Source organism: Mastigoproctus giganteus, chromosome 6, assembly GCF_048544385.1.
Source record: "Mastigoproctus giganteus isolate SK-2022 chromosome 6, ASM4854438v1, whole genome shotgun sequence".
NCBI classification, from domain to species: Eukaryota; Metazoa; Arthropoda; class Arachnida; order Uropygi; family Thelyphonidae; genus Mastigoproctus; species Mastigoproctus giganteus.
This window is the reverse complement of record NC_143580.1, coordinates 239,206,446-239,230,305: the sequence shown is the minus strand read 5'-3', so window position 1 is coordinate 239,230,305 and position 23,860 is coordinate 239,206,446. Positions and strand designations below refer to the sequence as shown.

At 40.1% G+C, this 23,860-nt stretch overlaps 1 protein-coding gene across 1 annotated transcript in view; it reads right to left on the bottom strand.

Annotated features, from left to right (window-relative positions):
- Window positions 1–23,860, bottom strand: part of cin (Molybdenum cofactor synthesis protein cinnamon) — a 321,839-nt gene that overhangs the window by 25,853 nt on the left and 272,126 nt on the right. The window contains exon 17 of the mRNA XM_090376470.1: window positions 17,404–17,491. Within this exon, the coding sequence (XP_090232596.1) occupies window positions 17,404–17,491 (88 nt within the window). The remainder of the gene's footprint in view (window positions 1–17,403; window positions 17,492–23,860) is intronic.

Below are 23,860 nucleotides of genomic sequence, written 5' to 3'. Positions count from 1 at the left end.
ACATTAAGCCTGATATACCATCATCAATATCATTTATAAATACAGAAAACAATAAAGGCCCCAATACTGAACCCTGAGGGACTCCACTAATAACATTAGTCCACGATGAGCAGTGTCCATTGATTACCACTCTCTGTCTTCTCCCCCTCAACCACCCCTTTATCCATAGCAGCAACTTGCCTCCAATGCCACACTGCTCCAATTTGTGCAGCAGTCTTCCATGTGCAACAGTATCAAAAGCCTTTCTAAGATCCAAGTATATAATATCAAAGTTATTCCCTGCATCCAGTTCTTTTGTGACTGCATCATAGTATCCAATCAAATTGGTCAGGCAAGACTTCCCCTTAACAAAACCATGCTGTGTCCTAGCTATAACTGAAGTCTTGTCTAGATGATCCTGCAGTGCTTCTTTCACCAGTGACTCCATTAATTTTCCGGGAACAGAAGTTAAACTCACAGGTCTATAATTACTTGTGTCAGCCTTTGATCCCCCTTTGTGAATTGGGGTCACATTTGCACATCTCCAGTCAATGGGTACCTCCCCTGAGTCCAAGGAAGCTCTCATAATTATGGCTAAGGGTTTGCTTACCTCCTTTGCTGCCTCCTTTAATATAACTGGATAGATCCCATCCACCCCAGGTGCCTTTCTTGTGTTTATCTTCAACAATTTCTCCTCCACTTTGCTCTCAGTTATTACAAGATTCTCTAGCTTACTGCTAGAGTTGAATACACATCTGGCATTCCCCTCGCTGAATAACTCCTCATGTGTGAATGTCGATGCAAAATATTCATTTAGTTTGTTAGCTACCCGAGCAGGGTCATCAACAGTTGACCCATCGATCTCAAGTGGACCAATCTGATTCATCCCCTTCCTTCTAGAGTTTACATAAGTAAAGAACTCTTTGCTGTTTTTCTTCGCATCCCTTGCCAAGGATCTCTCGTAATCTGCCTTCGCCTGCCTAACCTCCTTTGTAACTTGGTTACAGATCAACTTGTATCTATCATAGGCGTCCGTGTCACGTGTTAATTTGTATGTATCCCATGCATTTTTCTTCTCTGCCATATGCCTCATTAGTTGATCTGACAACCATTTAGGCCTAAACCTTGAACAATATTTCTTAGTTGGTATGTAAAGCCTAGTAGCTTCCACGATAAGTTCTTTGAATGCTTCCCATTTTGAATTTGCTGTTGGCAATATCATCAGTTGATCCCACTGTATAGAATTTAAATACTGTCTCAGTCCATTGTAGTCGCCTTTACGAAAGCAATACCCCTTCCCTTTACCCCTAATGGTAGTTACCTCTTTGAGTAACTCCCACTTCAGCACACTGTGATCACTGCCACCAAGTGGTTCATTTATCTGCAGATTCTTAATGCATGAAGAATCACTACTGATAATCAAATCAAGAGTATTACTCCCTCTAGTTGCCTCCCGAACATGCTGATGTAGAAAACAATCATCCAATAAATCCACAAAAGCCTTGCTACTGTGTGAGTGACCAGCCCCCAAATTCCAGTCAATATCTGGGAAATTAAAATCCCCCATTATAAGACTCTCTGATTTACTGGCCCACTCTATTTCTCCGAACAGTTTCTTATTATACTCATCAGAGTCATTAGGCCTATAGCACACTCCGACTCTCAATTTTGATCTCCCAATGCTTATGTCACACCAAACTGACTCGACACTGCACTGTCCAGCGATGTCGACTGGCTTCACTTCCTTGGATTTTATGTGTTTTTTAACTAATAGCATAACCCCTCCTCCCTTCCTATCCTGTCTATCCTTTCTGTAGACATTGTACTCCCCAAATTCCAGTTCTGCATTTCTTATATCTGTGTGACACCACGTCTCTGAAATCCCCACAATATCTGCCTTTGATGTTTTGAGCAATACCTCAAATTCATCAAATTTATTTACTAAACTCCTAGCATTGGTGTACACACAAGTATACATGCACCTGTTCTTTTTCTTAGCTACCCTAACACAACCCATGTGTTTACTTGTACCCCAATGATTCCCAGCAGTCTCTGAAATATCCTGCATCTTATTTTCCAGGCTGCGGCTCATTCCAATAGAAGCAGTGCAAGAATCACTTTCACCTCTGCCAGTGGCTACTGTTAATCTATTAGTCCTTGTATCCCCCCCAATCTAGCAGTTTTCCGACCCACCTAACATTGCCTCGATAGCATCAGCAAACATTCTTGCACCCTTTCTATTTAAGTGTATCCCATCCCTGTAGAAGCAGTCTCTCCTGTTAACAAGTACAGACCAGGCTGAAAAAAATTCTACCCCTTGAGCCCTGCACAATCTTTCCAGGGCCGAATTGATTGACAGGGCTCTCATCATATACTCCCTCCTATCGTGTCTGGGCAGAATTGCAGACACTTTCAATTTCAACCCTAATTCACGGCTTTTTTTCATCAGTGACCTGTACTTGTCAAGTAATTCCGCCGGTCTCCTACTCTTAATGTCATTAGTGCCAACGTGTACAACTATATCACCTTTTGTGCCCTTAAAAGATGATATCCGCTCTACAACGTCATCAACTTTTGCCCCTGGCAGACATACCCTGGTCCTATTCCACCTATCCTTTTTACAAAGCATGTTTCCCGTTTCCCTGACAATAGAGTCACCAACAACTACTAGTTCCTTTGGGACCAGCGCATTCTGCCTTGGGGGTTGCCGCTGTGTTCCGCGATGACCAAGTGCAAGCTCTGGCATTGGTGTGGGCAGCTGAGAGCTTGATGGGCCCCTCACTTGTAATCCTTCGAGGGCATCCACCCTGTCCTTCAAGCTCTCATATAGGCCCATAACAACGCTGAGTTGTCGCCTTATCTCCTTACACTCCTTGCATCGCACACACACAAAGACATCCCCCATGGCAGTATCATGTCCCATACTTGACTGCTCCGCAAACATCAAGCAAATAGTGCATCTTACAAGGCTGTGATTCAGAGGACAACTGCCCCCCTCAGTTCTCCCCTGGGCCACAGCATTCCCATTAGCTTGAGCCCTTTGCTTTGCTGCTCTGGTTTGAGTCATGATTTAGAGTTACTTTCAATAAAATTTCGATTTCTGTACAAAATTAAATCCTAAACTTGTATCCAAACACAGTTATAACGCTATATTTATGTTTCAGTAACGAGTGTTATCTACGGAATATTTACGTTTCAGTAACGAGTGTTATCTACGAAATATTTACGTTTCAGTAACGAGTGTTATCTGTGAAATCCCTTTATATCAAGGGATTTCGCAGATAAGTTACCAGCATCTCCGTTCCCCCATACTTCTCCTTCAACCCATGCACGGTACAAAGTAGTATTATAGGTTTTGATACCTTTGGTGTTGGGGGGTTTCATAAAAAAAACAAAAAAAACTTCTATTAGAATAAGTAGCGACCTGGAGCAAGGGGTGTTGGGGATTTCTGGGACAGATGGCAGTCATCCTGAAATAGGTGGGTATATGGGATGTGTTACGGTAAATAGGAATAGGAGCATGTATACCAATGCTAGAAGAATAGTAAATAAATTTGAATTTCAAGTGTTGGTCAAGACATCAAAGGCAGATATTGTTGGGATAGCAGAGACGTGGTGTCACACAGATATAAGGAATGCTGAACTGGAATTTGTCGAGTACAATGTGTACAGAAAGGATAGACAGGATAGAAATGGATGAGGTGTTATGCTGTTAATTAAGAAAAACATAAAATCAAAAGAAGTGCATCCAGTTGATATAGATGAACAGTGCACTGTTGAGTCAGTTTGGTGTGACATAAGCACTGAAAAAGCAAAAATAAGAGGAGCGTGTTATCGGCCTAATGATTCGAATGAGTACAATGAACATAGTACAGAGAAATAGAGTGGGCTAGTAAATCGGAATGTCTTATAATGGGGGATTTTAACTTCCCAGGTATTGACTGGAACTTGTGGGTTGGTAACTCACACACTAGTTAGACTTTTGTGGATTTATTGGATGATTGTTTTCTGCAGCAGCATGTTCGAGAGGCAACCAGAGAAAGAAATACATTTGATCTGGTTATCAGCAGTGATCATTCGTGTATTAAGAATTTGCAGATAAAGGAACCACTAGGTGGCAGTGATCACAGTGTAGTGAGGTGGGATTTACTTAAAGATTTATTTACCATCAGGGGTAAAGGAAAGGGTTTTTGCTTCCGTAAAGGTGAGTACAGTGGTCTCAGAGAGTTTTTAAATTCTGTACAGTGGGATGAACTGACGATGTTACCAACAGTAAATTCTAAGTGGGAAACATTCAAGGAATTAATCGTTGATGCTATAAAATTTTCATACCTATTAAGAAATATTGTTCAAGGTTTAGGCCTAAATGGTTATGTAATGAATTAATGAGACTAGTCACAGGGGAGAAAAATGCATGGGATCCATATAAATTATCAAGCGACTCAGAGCCTATGGCAGATATAAGCTAGTCTGTAATCAAGTAACAAAGGAGGTTAGGCAGGCGAAGGCAGATTACGAGAAATCATTGGCAAAAGTTAAGGAAAACAGAAAGAATTTCTTTACTTCTATAAACTCTAAAAGGAAGGGGATGAATCTGATTGGTCCCCTTGACATCGATGGTTCGACGATGGTTTGATGATCCTGCTCAGATAGCAAACAAACTGAATGAGTGTTTTGCATCTGCATTCACACATGAGGAATTATTAAGGTTTGAAAATGGCAGGTTATCAAATTGTAGCAGGATACTTAATGATTTTGTAATAACTGAGAGCTAATTGGGGGAGAAATTGTTGAAGTTACACATAAGAAAAGCCCCTCGGGTGTATGGGATCTATCCCGTTATATTAAAGGAGGCGGGAAAGCAACAAAGCAAACCCTTAGCCATAATTATGAGAGCATCCTTGGACTCAGGGGAGGTTCCCACGGACTGGAGATGTGCAAATGTATCCGCAATTTACCAAGGGGGATCGAAGGGTGACACGAGTAATTACAGACCAGTTAGTTTAACTTCTGTTCCGGGTAAAATGATGGAGTCACTGGTTAAAGATGTATTGCAGGATCATCTAGACAAGACTAAAGCTATAATTCAGACAAAGCATGGGTTTGTTAAGAGAAAGTCTTGTCTGACAGATTTGTTAGGATATTATGATGTAGTTACAAAGGAACTGGATGCAAAAAATAATTTTGATATCATATATTTGGATTTCAGAAAAGCTTTTGACACTGTTGCGCATGGAAGACTATTGAATAAATTGGAGCAGAATGATATTAAGGGTAAGTTGCTACAATGGATAAGGGAATGGTTAAGTGGGAGAAGACAGAGGGTGGTAATCAATGGGTGCTGCTCTTCGTGGACTAATGTTATTAGTGGAGTCCCACAGGGTTCCGTGTTGGGTCCACTGTTGGGTCCTCTTGTTTATTTATTAACCTAACCTTTATTTATTAACCTAACATAACCTAACCTAATGATATTGATGAAGGTATATCAGGCTTAATGTCGAAGTTTGCATATGATACAAAGGTTGGCAGGGTTGTTAATGACAGTAATGGCAGTGTGCTACTGCAACAGGATCTAGATAATATGGGCAGATGGGCTAAGAAGTAGCAACTGAAGTTTAACCTTGACAAATGCACAGTACTGCATATGGGTAGAACTAACCCCAGAGAAACATGTCAACCGCGTGGCACTATACTTAAGGTGGTAGAAAATGAAAAAGATCTGGGAGTAATTTTGTAGGCAGATATAAAGTTTTTTGAGCAATGCAGACAGGCTGCCAGGGTAAGTCATGGAGTTTTGTCAATGTTATATAGGAATTTTGGTAGCAGGGAAAAGAAGGTGATTATCCCTCTGTAGAAGGCAATGGTCAGGCCACGCCTTGAGTTAGTGTACAGGTTTGGATACCCCATTTTAGGAAGGATGTAGATTTACTTGAGCGTGTACAGAGAAGGGTCACAAGATTGGTGAGGGGAATGAAGGGATCCTCTTGCCAAGAGGATTTAAGGGCACAAAAGGTGATATAGTTGTACACGTTGGCACTAACGATATTAAGAGTAGGAGACCGGCAGAATTACTTAACAAGTACAGGTCACTGTTGAACAAAAGCAGAGAATTAGGGATGAATTTGAAAGTGTCTGCAATTCTGCCCAGACACGATAGGAGGGAATATATGATGAGAGCCTTGTCGATCAATTCGGCCCTGGAAAGATTGTGCAAGGCTCAAGGGGTAGAATTTTTTTCAGCCTGGAATGTACTTGTTAACAGGAGAGATTGCTTCTACAGGGATGGGATACACTTAAATAGAAAGGGTGCAAGAATATTTGCTGATGCTATCGAGGCAGTGTTAGGTGGGTCGGAAAACTGCTAGCTTGGGGGGAGACAAAGACCAATAGATTGACAGTAGCCACTGGCAGAGGTGAAAGAGATTCTTGCACTGCTTCTCTTAGAATGAGCAGAAGCCTGAAAAACAAGATGCATGGTATTTCAGAGACTGCTGGGAGCCATTGCGGCACAAGTAAACACATGGGTTGTGTTAGGGTAGCTAAGAATTGAAACAGGTGCAGGTATACTTGCGTGTACACCAACGCTAGGAGTTTAGTAAATAAATTTGATGAATTTGAGGTATTGCTCAAAACATCAAAGGCAGATATTGTTGGGATATCAGAGACGTGGTGTCACACAGATATAATGGATGCAGAACTGCAATTTGGGGAGCACAACGTCTACAGAAAGGATAGACAGGATAGGAAGGGGGGAGGGGTTATGCTATTAGTTAAGAAACACATAAAAACCAAGGAAGTGAAGCCAGTCGACATCGCTGGACAGTGCAGTGTTGAGTCAGTTTGGTGTGACATAAGCATTGGGAGATCAAAATTGAGAGTAGGAGTGTGCTATAGGCCTAATGACTCTGATGAGTATAATAAGGAACTGTACAGGGAAATAGAGTGGGCCAGGAAATCAGACAGTCTTATAATGGGAGATTTTAATTTCCCAGATATTGACTGGAATTTGGGGGCTGGTTACTCACACACTAGCAGGGCTTTTGAGGATTTATTGGATGATTGTTTTCTACATCAGCATGTTCGCGAGGCAACTAGAGGGAGTAATACTCTTGATTTGATTATCAGCAGTGATTCTTCATGCATTAAGAATCTGCAGATAAATGAACCACTAGGTGGCAGTGATCACAGTGTGCTGAAGTGGGATTTACTGAAAGAGGTAACTACCATTAGGGGTAAAGGGAAGGGTTATTGCTTCCGTAAAGGCGACTACGATGGACTGAGACAGTATTTAAATTCTATACAGTGGGACCAACTGATGATGTTACCAACAGCAAATTCAAAATGGGAAGCATTCAAAGAACTTATCTTGGAAGCTACTAGGCTTTACATACCAACTAAGAAATTTGTTCAAGGTTTAGGCCAAAATGGATGTCAGATGAACTAATGAGGCATATGGCAGAGAAGAAAAATGCATGGGATACTTACAAATTAACACATGACACAGAAGCCTATGATAGATACAAGTTGATATGCAACGAAGTTATAAAGGAGGTTAGGCAGGCGAAGGCAGATTACGAGAAATCCTTGGCAAGGGATGCAAAGAAAAACAGCAAAGAGTTCTTTACTTATGTAAACTCTAGAAGGAAGGGGATGAATCAGATTGGTCCACTTGATATTGATGGGTCAACTGTTGATGATCCTGCTCAGGTAGCTAACAAACTAAATGAATATTTTGCATCGACATTCACACATGAGGAGTTATTCAGCAAGGGGAATGCCAGAGGTGTATTCAACTCTAGCAGTAAGCTACAGAATCTTGAAATAACTGGGAGTAAAGTGGAGGAGAAACTGCTGAAGATAAACACAAGAAAGGCACCCGGGGTGGATGGGATCTATCCAGTTATATTAAAGGAGGCAGCAAAGGAAGTAAGCAAACCCTTAGCCATAATTATGAGAGCTTCCTTGGACTCAGGGGAGGTACCCATAGACTGGAAATGTGCAAATGTGACCCCAATTCACAAAGGAGGATCAAAGGCTGACACAAGTAATTATAGACCTGTGAGCTTAACTTCTGTTCCAGGAAAATTAATGGAGGCACTGGTTAAAGAAGCACTGCAGGATCATTTAGACAAGACTTCAGTTATAGCTCAGACACAGCATGGATTTGTTAAGGGGAAGTCTTGCCTGACCAACTTGATTGGATACTATGATGCAGTCACAAAAGAACTGGATGCAGGGAATAACTTTGATATTATATACTTGGATCTTAGAAAGGCTTTTGATACTGTTGCACATGGAAGACTGCTACACAAATTGGAGCAGTGTGACATTGGAGGCAAATTGCTGCTATGGATAAAGGGGTGGTTGAGGGGAGAAGACAGAGAGTGGTAATCAATGGACACTGCTCATCGTGGACTAATGTTATTAGTGGAGACCCTCAGGGCTCAGTGTTGGGTCCATTATTGTTTTCTGTATTTATAAATGATATTGATGATGGTATATCAAGCTTAATGTCCAAGTTTGCAGATGATACAAAGGTTGGCAGGGTTGTCAAGGACACTACTGACACTATGCTGCTGCAACAGGATCTGGAAAGGTTGAGCAGATGGGCTGAGAGGTGGCAAATGAAGTTTAACATTGACAAATGTAAAGTACTACACATGGGAAAAAGCAACCCCAGAGCAACGTATCAACTCTGTGGTACTACACTGACAGTGGTAGAGAATGAAAGGGACTTGGGGGTGATTGTGCAGGCAGATATGAAGTTCTCTGAGCAGTGCAGATGGGCTGCAAGAGTAGCTCATGGAGTATTGTCAATGATATACAGGAATTTTTCCAGCAGGGATAAGGAGGTGATTATTCCATTGTATAAGGCAATGGTCAGGCCACACCTAGAGTACTGTATACAGGTCTGGAGGCCTCATTTCAAGAAGGATGTAGAGCTGCTGGAACGAGTACAGAGAAGGGCAACAAGATTAGTGAATGGAACAAAGGGGTGCTCTTACGAAGAAAGGCTTAAGTTTTGCAAATTACAGTGTCTGGAGACTAGGCACCAGCGAGGTGATCTGATAGAGGTGTATAAAGCCTTGAATGGTTTAAGCATGCTCAATGCTGATGGGATTCTTCCTATAGCTCAGAAAAATCACCTGAGAGGGCATAAATTTAAATTGAGGAAAGACAGATGTAGGATAGACGTGCGGAAATTTGCCTTTAGCCAGCGGGTGGTTGGTTGGTGGAACAGACTGCCATCCCTTGTGGTGGAGGTTGATAGCCTAAATAAGTTTAAGGCTCAGCTGGACAGGTATTTTGAACGAACAGAGGGGTGAAGTGGAAAGGTTTTTTTTTTTTTTTTTTTTTTTTTTTGGCTGATGCTGCATAAGCTTGCTTTCTTGCATCAAATGCCTCTACTAATGCTAATGCTAATGCTAAGAGAGGCTTAAGTTCTGCAAATTGCAGTGGCTGGAGACTAGGCACCTGGGCGGTGATCTGATTGATGTGTATAAGGCCTTGAATGGGTTGAGCATGCTGAATTCTGATGGGTTCCTTCCACTTGTTCAGATTGCGAACCTAAGGGGGCATAAATTCAAATTAAGAAAAGACAGATGTCGAATAGATTTACGGAAAGTGGCCTTTAGCCAGCGGGCAGTTAATTACTGGAACAAACGTCCATCTGTTTTTGTGGAAGTTGATAGGTTGAATAAATTTAAGGAGGAACTGTACAGGCATTTGGAGGAAATGGTGTGATTTTTTTTTTGCCTGATGCTGCATAAGTTCACACACACGCTTTCTTGCATCATATGCCGATATTACTACTACGTCATCCACCAGAAACAGACTGGCTGGTATAGCATCAATGCTATCTGTCCAAGTTGAGGGCCCATCGATGGCCCTCAACTTGGACAGATAGCATCAACTCAGCTGCCCACATGAATGCCACAGATTGCAGTTGAACACTCAAAACAGCAGCAAGCCGCAAAACACAATGCACTGTAAAATATTGTACAGAAATGATAGTTGGAAGAGGACCAGGGTATGACTGCTAGAGGCAAAGGTTGATAACATTGTAGAGCAGATTTCATCTTTTCAGGGCACAAAGGATGATATTTTTGTACACGTTGGCCCTAGAGATATTAAAAGTAGGAGACCAGCGGAATTACTTAAAAAGTACAGATCAATGTTAAAAAAGCCATGAGTTAGGGTTGAATTTGAAAGTGTCTGCAATTCTACCCAGACACGATAGGAGGGAGTATATGATGAGAGTCTTTTCGATCAATTCGGCACTGCAGTCTGTGAAAGGCTCAAGGCGAAGAATTTTTCTCAGCCTGGTCTGTGCTTGTTAACAGGAGAGACTGCTTTACACATGGATGGTATACACTTAAAAAGAAAGGGTGCAAGAATATTTGCTGATGCTCTCGAGGCAAAGTTAGGTGGGTCGGAAAACTGCTAGCTTAGGGGGATACATGGACCAACAGATTAAGAATAGCAGCTGGCACAGGGGAAAGTGATTTTTGCACTGTTTCTATTGAAATGCAATTGAGCAGCGGCATGGAAAGCAAGGCACTGGGGATTTCCAGGATTGCTAGGGGGTCATAGTGGAACATGTAAATACACGGGCTGTGTTAGTGTAAATAAAAGTAGAAATTTAGGTAAATAAGAGTAGCAAAGGAAGTACGAAGGTAGAAACATGTGCATGTATACTTGTGTGTACATCGATGCTAGGAGTAGTGTCAATAAATTTGAAGAGCTTGAAGTGCTAGTCAACACATAAAAGGCAGGTACAGTAAACCCCCGCTATTCGCGGTATCTGTATTGGCAGTTTCGCGGTCGCTGATTTAATATTAAATAAAACCTAAAAAAATGTGAATTTTAAAGCGCCGTGAACATTTTCCGCCATAAAAAACATGGGCACGGCTAAAATTATCTTTCCCAGTCAAAACAGCGCTCAGTGGGTGGGGGAGAGGGGTGACAAAATCGCGAGCGTGGATGTTTCTCTCTAGTCCTTGTTTAGTATGTGTTATGCGCTTGTCATGGAAGGTTTGGTCATTTTCTTTTAATTTATATGCTTATAAATTGAATGAATTTATCAATTTATAAATTGATATCAATTTATAAATTGATATGCTTACAAAAGTGATAAATGTACCATTTTGCAGTATAAAACAGACTTTTTCGAGTGGGTTAATGGAAGAAAGTGACTTTATTGTGGACAAGTTCTTTCTAACCCGGACAAAAATATGGCTACGAATAACAAGGGATATGTGAAAAGATCAAAGAAGGTGATAACATTAGCGAATAAAATTGAGTTATTGGATAAAATTTCTAATGGTGAAAGTGTCTCCTCAGTGGCAAAACATTATAAAATCAATGAGTCAACGGTACGATCAATCAAGAAATCGGAAGAAAAAATCCGCCATTGTGTCCGTAAAAACGCGTTAATTGCTTCAAAAATTTGCTATGTTACTCATGATGTTAAATTAGAAAAAACGGAAAAAGCTTTAAATCTGTGGATAGAAGACCGAACTCAAAATAAAATTCCGTTAAGTACACTAATCTTTCGTGAAAAGGCAAAACTCCTTTATCAACACTTTAGCGAAACAGGTGATAGCACTGGTGGGATTAGATTTTTAGTTAGCAAAGACACTGGTTTGAACGATTTCTTTGAAATTTCTAATAAATATTACATTTAATATTAAACTGTTTCTTATTTTCATTTCGATGCCATGTGCTTGCATTTCACTATGTACTGTCTATGTACATAGTCATAGTATGAAGGTACATATAATACATACATAGAAATAATTTTAGACTAGTTTTTCTTATATATTTCATCCTTTGGATTAGAACCCCTTTATTACTATGGGAGCCATAACTCAGTATTTGCAGAATTTCTCAGGAAAGTAACCCCCGCAAATAGCGGGGGGTTTGCTGTATTGTTGGGATATCAGAGATGTGGTGTCACACAGACATAAGCAGTGCAGAATTGAAATTTGGGGAGTACAATGTGTACAGAAAGGGAGGAAGGGTTATGCTGTTAGTTAATATATACATAAACTCTATGGCAGTGCATCCAACTTATGTTGGACAATGCAATGATGAGTCTGTTTTGTGTGACATAAACACCGTAAAAGGAAAAATGAGAGTAGGAGCGTGTTATAGGTCTAAAGAATCTGTTAAGTATTATGAGCAATTGTGCAGAGAAATAGTGGGCCAGTAAATCAGAGTCTTATAATATAAGATTTCCCAGAGATCGACAGGTTTTTGGGTTGGTCAGGTCACACAGGTCACGACAGGTCACACATTAGCAAGGCTTTTGTGGATTTATTGGACGATTGTTTTCTACAGCAGCAACAGAATGTTCAGAAGTCAACTAGAGGGAGTAATTCTCTTGATCTGATTATCAATAATGATTCTGCATGCATTAAGTCTGCAGATAAAGAAACAAATAGGTGGCAGTGATCCGTGTGCTGAAGTTGGATTTACTCAAAAAAAAAAAAGTAACTATCATCATGGGTACGGTGCTTTGAGCCAGTATTTAAATTCTATATGGTGTGCCCAACTGATGATAATATAAACAGCAAATTCAAAATGGGAAGTTATTGTTGTTATTTGGATTTTTAGGAGCATTAGCAACTAAGGCCATATTGCTCCGGGATATGCGGTGGTCACTCCCTGACCTGTCCACATCCTCCGTATTTGGTGGTGACGGGCTCGAACCCCGGTCTAATCAAGAAGCGTGTGCTACGCACTGCTGCTCCTTCCCACCTGGCTACAGAGACGCCTCAAAATGGGAAGTATTCAAAGAAATAATCTTGGAAGCTACTAGGCTTTTCATACCAAATAAGAAATATTGTTCAAGATTTAGGCCTAAATCGAGGTCAGATGGACTAATTACACCTGTGGCAGAGAAGAAAAGTGCATGGCATATATAAATTAACAGGTGACAACAGAAGCATATGAGATATTAGCTGGTCTGTAACCAAGTCACAAAGGAGGTTAGGCAGGTAAAGACATATTATGAGAAATCTTTGGCAAAGGATGCAAAGAAAAACAACAAAGAGATCATTACTTATGTAAACTCTAGAAGGAAGGGAATGAATCAGATTGGTCCACTTGATATTAATGTTTCAACTGTTGATGATCCTGCTCAGGTAGCAAACAAACTAAATGAATATTTTGCATCTATTTTCACACATGAGGAGTTATTCAGGGAGAGGAATGCCTGGGTTTTATTAAACTCTGGCAGTAAGCTAGATAATCTTGTAATAACTGAGAGTAAAGTGGAGGAGAAATTGTTCAAGATTAACGTAAGAAAGGCACACGGGTGGCTGGAATCTATCCAATTATATTGAAGGAGGCAGCAAAGGAAGTAAACAAACCCTTAGCCATAATTATGACAGCACTTGGACTCAAGGGATGTGCCCTATGGGCTGAAAATGTTGAAATATGACCCCAATCCACAAAGGAGGATCAAAGGGAGACAGAGGTAATTACAGACCTGTTAGTTTAACTTGTGTTCCTGGGAAATTAATGGAGGCACTGGTTAAACAAGTATTGCATCATCTAGACAAGACCTCAGTTATAGCTCGGACACAGCATAGATTTGTTAAGGGGGAAGACTTGTCTGACCAATTTGATTAGATACTTTTACGTTGTCACAAAGCAATTAGATGCAAAGAACAATTTTGATATCATATATTTGGATCTTAGAAAGGATTTTGTTACTGTTGCACATGGAAGACTGCTGCACAAATTGGAGAAGTTCGGCACTGGAAGCAAATTTCTTCTACTGATAAAGGGATGATTGACTGGGAGAAAACAAAGAGTGGTATTCAAGGGACACTGTCCTTCATGAACTAATATGAACTAATATTATTAGTGGAGTCACGCAGGGTGCAGTTTTGGGTCCATTGTTTTTCTGTATTCATTAATGATATTGATGATGGTATATCAGGCTTAATGTCCTAGTTCCCAGACAATATGAAGGTCGCCAGGGTTGTTAATGACTTTAATGACAGTACGCTGCTGCAACATGATACTGAAAAGTTGAGTATATGGGCTGGGTGGAGGCGAATGAAGTTTAACACTGATTTGTTATTTGGTTTTTAGGAGCATTAGCAACTAAGACCATATTGCTCCGGGATATGCGGTGGTCATTCCCTGACCTTTCCGCATTCTCCGTATTTGGTGGTGACGGGCTCGAACCCCGGTCTAATCAAGAAGCGTGTGCTATGCACTGCTGCTCCTTCCCACCTGGCTACGGAGGCGCAAGTTTAACACTGACAAATGTAAAGTACTGCATATGGGAAGCAGTAGCCCCAGGGTAATGTTTCAACTGTGTGGTACTACACCAACAGAGGTTGAGAGTGAAAATGACCTGAGGGTAATTGTGCAGGCAGATATGAAGTTTTCTGAGCAGTGCAGACGGTGTGCAAGAGAAGCTCATGTTTCTTGTCAATAATATACAGGAATTTTTCTAGCAGGGATAAGGAGGTGATTATCCCCTTTTATAAGGCAATGGTCAGGCTTCACGTTGAGTACTGTATACAGATCTGGAGGCCTCATTTTAAGAAGGATGTAAGCTGTTACACCAAGTACAGAGATGGGCAACAAGATTAGTGAATGGAACAAAAGGTTGCTCTCACGAAAGGCTTAAATTTTGCAAATTACAGTGTCTGGAGACCAGGCCCCTGCGAGGTGATCTGATTTATGTGTATAAAGCCTTGATTTATGTGTATAAAGCCTTGATTTATGCGTATAAATTCAAATTGAGGAAAGACAGTTGTAGTATAGATGTGGAGAAGTTTACCTTTAGCCAGCATGTGGTTCATTGCTAGATAAAACTTCCATCTGTCATTCTAGAAGTTGATAGCTTAAAGAGATTCAAGGCAGAACTAGACAAACATTTGGAGTTCGTGGTTGAGTAAAATGAGACGTGTGTGTGTGTGTTTTGACTTATGGTATTTAAGCATGATTTCTTGCATCATCCATATGTATTTGGAGTAAACATTTTCGCAGATAAAAGCATATATAGCAAGCCCAAAGTATTGCCTGGTGCAGCATAAGCCTCAGGCTTTCTTGTAACATAAGGCTATTAATAGTAATAGGTGTTCCCAGATTATGAAGAAAACCAAACCAGAATTACCATTTGAGAGCAGCAATAGCCTAAACGTATTTCTTTTTTAAATATGCGTAGCGTGAGCAAAATCTCTAACATCATCCTGAGGTCAATCTCGATGTCTCTAATAATAATGGCTTGCCCTGTGAACTTGCTTTCTTTATGTGGTTAGCTCTTGGGTCCACCTCGGGGAAGACCTAACGGTTATATTTTTTCTTGAAGATTGATAAGAATTTTTCCTCTTGCTCAGATTAAGAACCTGAAGGAGCATAGATTCTAATTGAAGAAAGACAGTTGTAGAAGAGATGTGTGGAAATTTGCCTTTAGGTAACCGGTAGTTGATTGGTGGAACAGACCTATATCTTTTATTGTGGAAGTTGATTGCCTAAATAAATTTAAGGCTGAGCTGGACAGGCATTTGGAACGAATGGAGGGATGAAATGGGAGGGGTTTTTGGCTGTTGCTGCATAAGCTTGGTTTCTTGCATCATATGCTTTTATTAATGGAAAAACAGAAGCTTTAATTACTGAATTTTGAATTTTATCAAGTTGAATTATGGAAAGAGATTTCAATGATACAGGTGATGTCTGAGAAATCCAGAAAATAGAAGAATCAAAGGCAGGTCATCCGGTCAGTCTATATTTTTCGAAGTGAATCTTACTGGTTCTGGCTGCAGAGGACAGGATTCAGAAATAACGTCAGCTTAAATGGAACTGTGAAAAAGTAGTAAAAATAATAAAGAAAAAGGTTTGAAAGTCCCGAAATACTGCACCTAGCACATTGTGGGGGACCATCCGGTTACAAACCAATATAAGTAGGGGTCAACATGTGGTATTCACAGCACAAAGAGGAATGCCACCGAATTCTGTTACCAGGAATACTAAGTGGTAGATGACTCCATTATCAACTGCTGCAGTACCAGAACTTTGCTTATTGGAGGCTTGAAATGGCAGAACCCATGTTAAGTGACCAGAGCAAAGTTCCAGGAAACCCTGCACCATCTCTTCCATCATGCAGTATAACTGGTGTCTTTTGAGGTTAAGATGGACATCACGGTGAGATCCAATCTTCCTTACATTTCGAAGGTACAGCTCTAAACTTACCGGTAACTCCATAGGAGGGTTTCGGATCAGCTAATGTGTAATCTCTCTCTCAGCCATTAGTGACTAGAGGAAGTCCGAGTAGTGGGTATGCGGGTGTGGGCATTGTCAAGGAGCTGAGTATATTTTTACTATGCGCAGGCCATACCAAAAATTTATGTCATACAGCATGTCCCCCCACATTTCTTACTACCGAATACACTATTAATTGTCAAACTATTAGAGAAAATTTATCTGTGAAAAGATCTAAACTAACCAAACCCTTCTTCATTTCATTCATTTCACAAATATATGTGGCCTCAGTTCTAATCTCAAGTGTCTCCCCATTTCCACTTAGAGTCTGCCAAATGCCATGTACACTTTCTGACAGAATTTCAGTTATCAGTTGATTCAATCACTGCTCATCTCAGTTGTCCATTGAATCACGGCTCATCTCATACAACAAATGAGTAGAGAAAGACAAGATTGGTGAGGGGAACAAAGGGGTGCTCTTAACAAGAAAGGCATTGGTTCTACAAATTGCAGCATTTGTAAACAATGCACCTGCAGAGTGATATGATTCAGGTGTTTAAGGTTTTGAATGGATTGAGCAAACTCAATGCTAGTGCACTCCTTCCTCTCACTCAGACTATACACAAGTATAAATTCAAATTGATGAAGGATGGCTGCCAAATAGATATGAAAAGTGTTTCTTTAGCCAGTGGCTGATTGATAAACTGTTGATTGGAATGGATAGATAAAATGGAATTTTTTTTTTCTACTAGGGTTATACTAGGGTTATACTATAACCCTAGGGTTATAGTATAACCCTAGGTTATACTATAACCCTAGGTTATAGTATAAGTAGTGGAAAAAAATGTGTAAATATAAATAATAATAGTAAGATTATGCTAGTTCCTATCTTTTAATTCTAAATAATAATAGTAAGATTATGCTAGTTCCTATCTTTTAATTCTAAATAATAATAGTAAGATTATGCTAGTTCCTATCTTTTAATTCTAAATAATAATAGTAAGATGATGGTTTTTTTTTACTGCTCTGGAATTATAAACTAATTTTATACTAAAAAGGAACTTTTTTTTAATAATTTGACAGTCTAGATCAGTTGAACCTAACCCTATTCAACATCTTGGGAAGCACTAATAGCTATTGTCATTTAAAAAAAATTTTTTACTAATTTTCCTTGAATCAGAACAAACGTTTTCCTACCTTCTCTCCCATTGACACCCCACCAGTTGAAACGACAACATCAGCATTGGTAAATGCTTTTTCTAATTTCAAAAGGACATCTTCAGGTCTGGAAAGAATTTTTTTTTCTCTTTAATTCATAATTGATTAAAGATAAAGTTCCCTTTACCTGATTACAAAATACTAATTGGCTTTTAATAATCAGTTTAATACATAAGTCAAAAAAAGACTGAATGAATGAAAAAAGACTGAATTTAACAAGGGATTTAAATTTATGCATATAATTATTAGAATTAGAATGACTAAATGATACAAGAAAGCCAAGTAGGCTTGCTACCTGCAAAACAACAAAAGAATTCTCTGTAATCAATTCCTATCAGTTGACACAGACTAGCTATTACCTCCTAATATTTCCCAAGTTGTAACTCTCAGTGATCTTGTGAGTTAATTTATTTTAGTGGCCTATTATTCATAGACCACATGCAAACATCCTGAAACCTGTGCTACTGGTACTTTTCCTGAAAACGTATTCAACAAGTTACTACCTAGCCTACTTTTGATAAGAACCACAACACTATCACCCGTTCTATTTTTTTCTCACAGTGGAGTGCTCATCCCCAATTTTTGCATGGCAGTATGTTGTGAAATGTTTGCTGAACTTTCTGGAACGGGACATAACATTGCCATGGGGGATGCCTTTGTGTGTGCGCGATGTACGGAGTGTAAGGAAATCAGGCGACAACTCAGCGGTGTTATGGGCCTATATGACAGTTTGAAGGACAGGGTGGATGCACTCGAAAGATCAAAATTGAGGGGCCCATCAGGCTCTCAGATGCCCACATCAATGCCAGAGCTAGCACTTGGTCATCACGTAACACAGCGGCAACCCCCAAGGCAGAATGCGCTGGCCCCACAGGAACTAGTAGTTGTTCGTGACTCTATTGTCAGGGAAACGGGAAACATGCTTTGTAAAAAGGTTAGGTGGAATAGGACCAGGGTATGGCTGCCAGGGGCAATGGTTGGCGACGTTGTAGAGCAGACATCATCTTTTAAGGGCACAAAAGGTGATATAGTTGTACACGTTGGCACTAATGATATTAGGAGTAGGAGACTGGCAGAATTACTTAACAAGTCAGGTCACTGTTGAACAAAAGCCGAGAATTAGGGTTGAATTTGAAAGTGTCTGCAATTCTGCCCAGACACGACAGAAGGGAGTATATGATGAGAGCCTTGTCGATCAATTCGGCCTTAGAAAGAATGTGCAAGGCTCAAGGGGTAGAATTTTTTTCAGCCTGGACTGTACTTGTTAACAGGAGAGACTGCTTCTATAGGGATGGGATACATTTAAATAGAAAAGGAGCAAGAACATTTTCTGATGCTATCGAGGCAATGTTAGGTGGGTCGGAAAACTGATAGCTTGGGGGGGATACAACGACTAATAGTTTAACAGTAGCCGTAGGCAGAGGTCAAGGTGATTCTTGGACAACTTCTATTAGAATAACTAGCGACCTGGAGCGTGGAGTGTTGGGGGTTTCAGGGACGGATGGCAGTCATCCTGAAATAGGTGGGTATATCGGATGTGTTAGGGTAACTAAGAATAGGAGTAGGAGCATGTATACCAATGCTAGAAGTACAGTAAATAAATTTGATGAACTGCAAGTGTTGGTCAAGACATCAAAGGCGAATATTGTTGGGATAGCAGAGACGTGGTGTCACACAGATATAAGGAATGCTGAACTGGAATTTGGCGAGTACAACGTGTACAGAAAGGATGTACAGGATACAAAGGGAGGAGGTTAATTAAGAAAAATATAAAATCAAAAGAAGTGCATCCAGTTGATACAGATGAACAATGCACTGTTGAGTCAGTTTGGTATGACATAGGCACTGCGAAAGCAAAAATAAGAGTAGGAGCGTGTTATCGGCCTAATGATTCGAATGAGCACAATGAACAATTGTACAGAGAAATAGAGTGGGGTAGTAAATCGGAATGTCTTATAATGGGGGATTTTAACTTCCCAGATATTGGCTGGAACTTGTGGGTTGGTCACCCACACACCAGTCAGAGTTTTGTGGATTTATTGGATCATTGTTTTCTGCAGCAATGCAGACAGGCTGCCAGGGTAGGTCATGGGGTTTTCTCAATGATATATAGGAATTTTTCTAGCAGAGAAAAGGAAGTGATTATCCCTCTGTATAATGCAATGGTCAGGCCACGCCTTGAGTACTGCATACAGGTCTGGAGGCCTCATTTTAGGAAGGATGTAGATTTACTTGAGCGTGTATAGAGAAGGGCAACAAGATTGGTGAGGGGAATGAAGGGATTCTCTTACTAAGAGAGGCTTAAGTTCTGCAAATTGCAGTGGCTGGAGACTAGGCACCTGCGCAGTGATCTGATTGAGGTGTATAAGGCCTTGAATGGGTTGAGCACGCTGAATTCTGATGGGATCCTTCCACTTGTTCAGATTACAAACGTAAGGAGGCATAAATTCAAATTAAAAAAGGACATGTAGAATAGATGTGCGGAAATTTGCCTTTAGCCAATGGGTGGTTAAATGCTCCAACAAACTTCCATCTGTTGTTGTGGAAGTTGATAGGTTGAATAAATTTAAAGAAGAACTGGACAGGCATTTGGAGGGAATGGTGTGATTTTTTTTGGCTGATGCTGCATAAGCTCATACACTTGCTTTCTTGCATCACATGCCACTACTACTACTACTACTACTCTGACATATGCTTTTATGCTATTTGGCTTGTTTCCATCTTTCTCATTCCACTCATATGAAACGTTACAACATCTTGCGAACATCATCTGTTGTTGCAATAAACAATAATTCTTGAGGTGAGTGCAAGCAATACTTTGACCCATAAAATCAAAATAATTGTAGATCTATATTACCCTTCTTTCCCCAAACTGCAAAAGACATGGAGGTAATTGTGCAGTCACATATGAAGTTCTCTGAGCAGTGCAGACAAGCAACCAGAGCAGCTCAAGTAGTTTTGTCAATGATATATAGCAGGGGTGGGCGACTTAATTTGTGTTGCGATCTACCATCTCAAGAATTTCATTGCACATGGTTAAAAAATTAATCAACACCTGTTGAAATATGTTGTTTATAAATTTTAAAATTAAATACAATTCAGAATTCTTATTTTAAATTCATACATATTTAAATGTTTAATTTTATATAAAGTTTGTGACTTCGTGTCATCTTCCAATCTTTCAAAATCAGGGATATAGGCCAACAGCAAAGAAACGTCTGTATGCAAGTCCGTAAGACAAGAGCAATTCTTCGTATTTTTTTGTTTCATATACGAAAATGTTATTTGCTGTTTGGTTTTTACGAGCTATAGCAACAAACGCATTGCAAATCAAGCATTTTTCTTTTATCATTACAAAAAATATTCTACTTCCCATTCATAATGAAAATGACATGTTTTACTCTCTTTCGTAGTATTCATCTTAAATTAATGTATAAGTACTCTCCAGTTATTAGCATTAGCATTAGTAGAGGCATATGATGCAAGAAAGCAAGCTTATGCAGCATCAGCCAAAAAAAAACCCCTTCCATTTCACCCCTCCATTCGTTCGAAATACCTGTGCAGCTGAGCCTTCAATTTATTTAGGCTATCAACTTCCACAACAAGTGAAGGAAGTCTGTTCCACCAACCAAGTACCCGCTGGCTAAAGGGAAATTTCCGAACATCTATCCTACATGTCTTTCCTCAATCAGAATTTATGTCCTCTGAGGTGATTATTCTGAGCAAGAGGAAGAATCCCATCGGCAGTCAGCATCCTTAAACCATTCAAGTTTTTGTACACCTCCATCAGATATCACCTCGCCCGTGCCTAGTCTCCAGACACTAATTTGCAAAACTTAAGACTTTCTTCGTCAGAGCAACCCTTTCTTCTATTAACTAATCTTGTTTCACTTCTCCGTACTCGTTCCAGCAGCTCTATACCCATCTTGAAATGATGCCTCCAGACCTGTACACAGTACCCAAGGTGTGGCCTGACCATTGCTTTATACAAGGGAATAATCACCTCCTTATCCATGCTAGAAAAATTTCTGTATATTATTGACAAGGCACCATGAGATACTCTTGCAGCCCATCTGCACTGCTCAGAGAACTTCATATCTGCCTGCACAATTTCCCCCAGGTCCTTTTCATTCTCTACCACTGTCAGTGTAGTACGACAGAGTCGATACGTTGCTTTGGGGTTGCTGTTTCCCATATGTACTACTTTACATTTCTCTATGTTAAACTTCATTTGCCACCTTTCAAACCCATCTGCTCAACCTTTCCAGATCCAGTTGCAGCAGGATAGCATCGGTAGTGTCTTTAAGAACCCTGCCAACCTTCATATCGTCTGCAAAATTGGACATTAAGCTTCCTATACCGTCATCAATATCATTTATAGTAACAGAAAACAAAAATGGACCCAACACTGAACCCTGAGTGACTCTGATAATAACATTAGTCGACGATGGGAAGCGTCCATTGATTACCACTCTCTGTCTTCTCCCCGTCAACCATCCCTTTATGCATAGCAGCAATTTGCCTCCAATGCCACACTCCTCCAATTAGTGCAGCAGTCTTCCATATGCAACAGTATCAAAAGCCTTTCTAAGATCCAAATATATAATATCAAAATTATTCCCTGCATCCAGTTATTTTGTGACTGGATCATAGTATCCAATCAAATTGGTCAGACAAGACTTTCCCTTAACAAAACCATGCTGTGTCGAAACTATAACTGAAGTCTTGTCTAGATGATTCTGGAGTGCTTCTTTAACCAGTGCCTCCATTAACTTTCCAGGAACAGAAGTTAAACTCACAGGTCTATAATTACTTGTGTCAGCCTTTGATCCTCCTTTGTGAATTGGGGTCACATTTGCACATCTCCAGTCTATGGGTTCCTCCTTGAGTCCAAAGAAGCTCTCATAATTATGGCTAAGGGTTTGCTTACTTCCTTTGCTGCCTCCTTAATATAACTGGATAGATACCATCCATCTCAGATGCCTTTTTTATGTTTATCCTCAACAATTCCTCTTCCACTTTCCTCTCAGTTATTACAAAATCATCTAGCTCACTGCCAGACTTTACTTCACCTCTGGCATTCCCCTTCCTGAATAATTCCGTCATGTTTGAAAGAAGATGCAAAATACTTGTTCGGTTTCTTAGCCACCTGAACAGGGTCCTCAACTGTTGAACTATTAATATCCAGTGGACCAATTTGATTCCTTACTTTCCTTCTAGAGTTTACATAGGTAAAGAACTCTTTTCTGTTTTTCTTTGCATCCTTTGCCAAGGATTTCTCATAATCTGTCTTCGCCTGCCTAATCTCCTTTCTGACTTGGTAACACACCAACTTATATCTATCATAGGCTTCCATGTTACCCATTAATTTATATGTATCCCTTGCATTTTTCTTCTCTGCCATATGTCTCATTAGTTCATCTGACATCTATTTAGGCCTCAACCTTGAACAATATTTCTTATTTGGTATGAAAAGCCTACTCACTTCCAGGATAAGTTCTTTGAATGCTTTCCATTTTGAATTTGCTGTTGGTAACATCATCAGTTGATCCCACTGCATAGAATTTAAATACTGTTTCAGACCATCGTAGTCGCCTTTACGAAAGCAAAAAACCTTCCATTTACCCCTGATGGTAGTTACCTCTGAGTAAATCCCACTTCAGCACACTGTGATCACTGCCACCTAGTGGTTCCTTTATCTGCAGATTCTTAATGCATGAAGAATCACTACTGATAATCAGATCAAGAGTATTACTCCCTCTATTTGCCTCACGAACATGCTGATGTAGAAAACAATCATCCAATAAATCCCCAGAAACCCTTGCTAGTGTGTATGTGACCAACCCACAAATTCGAGTCAATATCTAGGAAATTAAAGTCCCCCATTATAAGACTCTCTGATTTAATGGCCCACTCTATTTCCCTGAGGTTTCTTATTATACTCATCAGAATCATTAGGCCTATAGCACACACCTACTCTAAATTTTGATGTCCCAATGCTTATGTTACACCAAACTAACTCGACACTGCGCTGTCCAGTGATGTCGATTGGCTTCACTTCCTTGGATTTTATGTTTCTTAACTAATAGCATAACCCATCGCCCTTCCTATCCTGTCTATAATTTCTCTACGCATTTTACTCCCCAAATTTCAGTTCTGCATTCCCTATATCTGTGTAACACGACGTCTCTGATATCCCAACAATAAATTGGATATTTTGAGCTATACCTTGAATGCATCAAATTTATTTACCAAACTGCTAGCACTGGTGTACACGCAAGTATACATGCACCTGTTCCTATTCTTAGCTACCCTAACACAACCCATGTCTTTACTTGTACTGCAATGACTCCCAGCCTTCTCTGAAATATTCTGCATCTTGTTTTCCAGGCTGGTGCTCATTCCAATAGAAGCAGTGCAAGAATCACTTTCACCT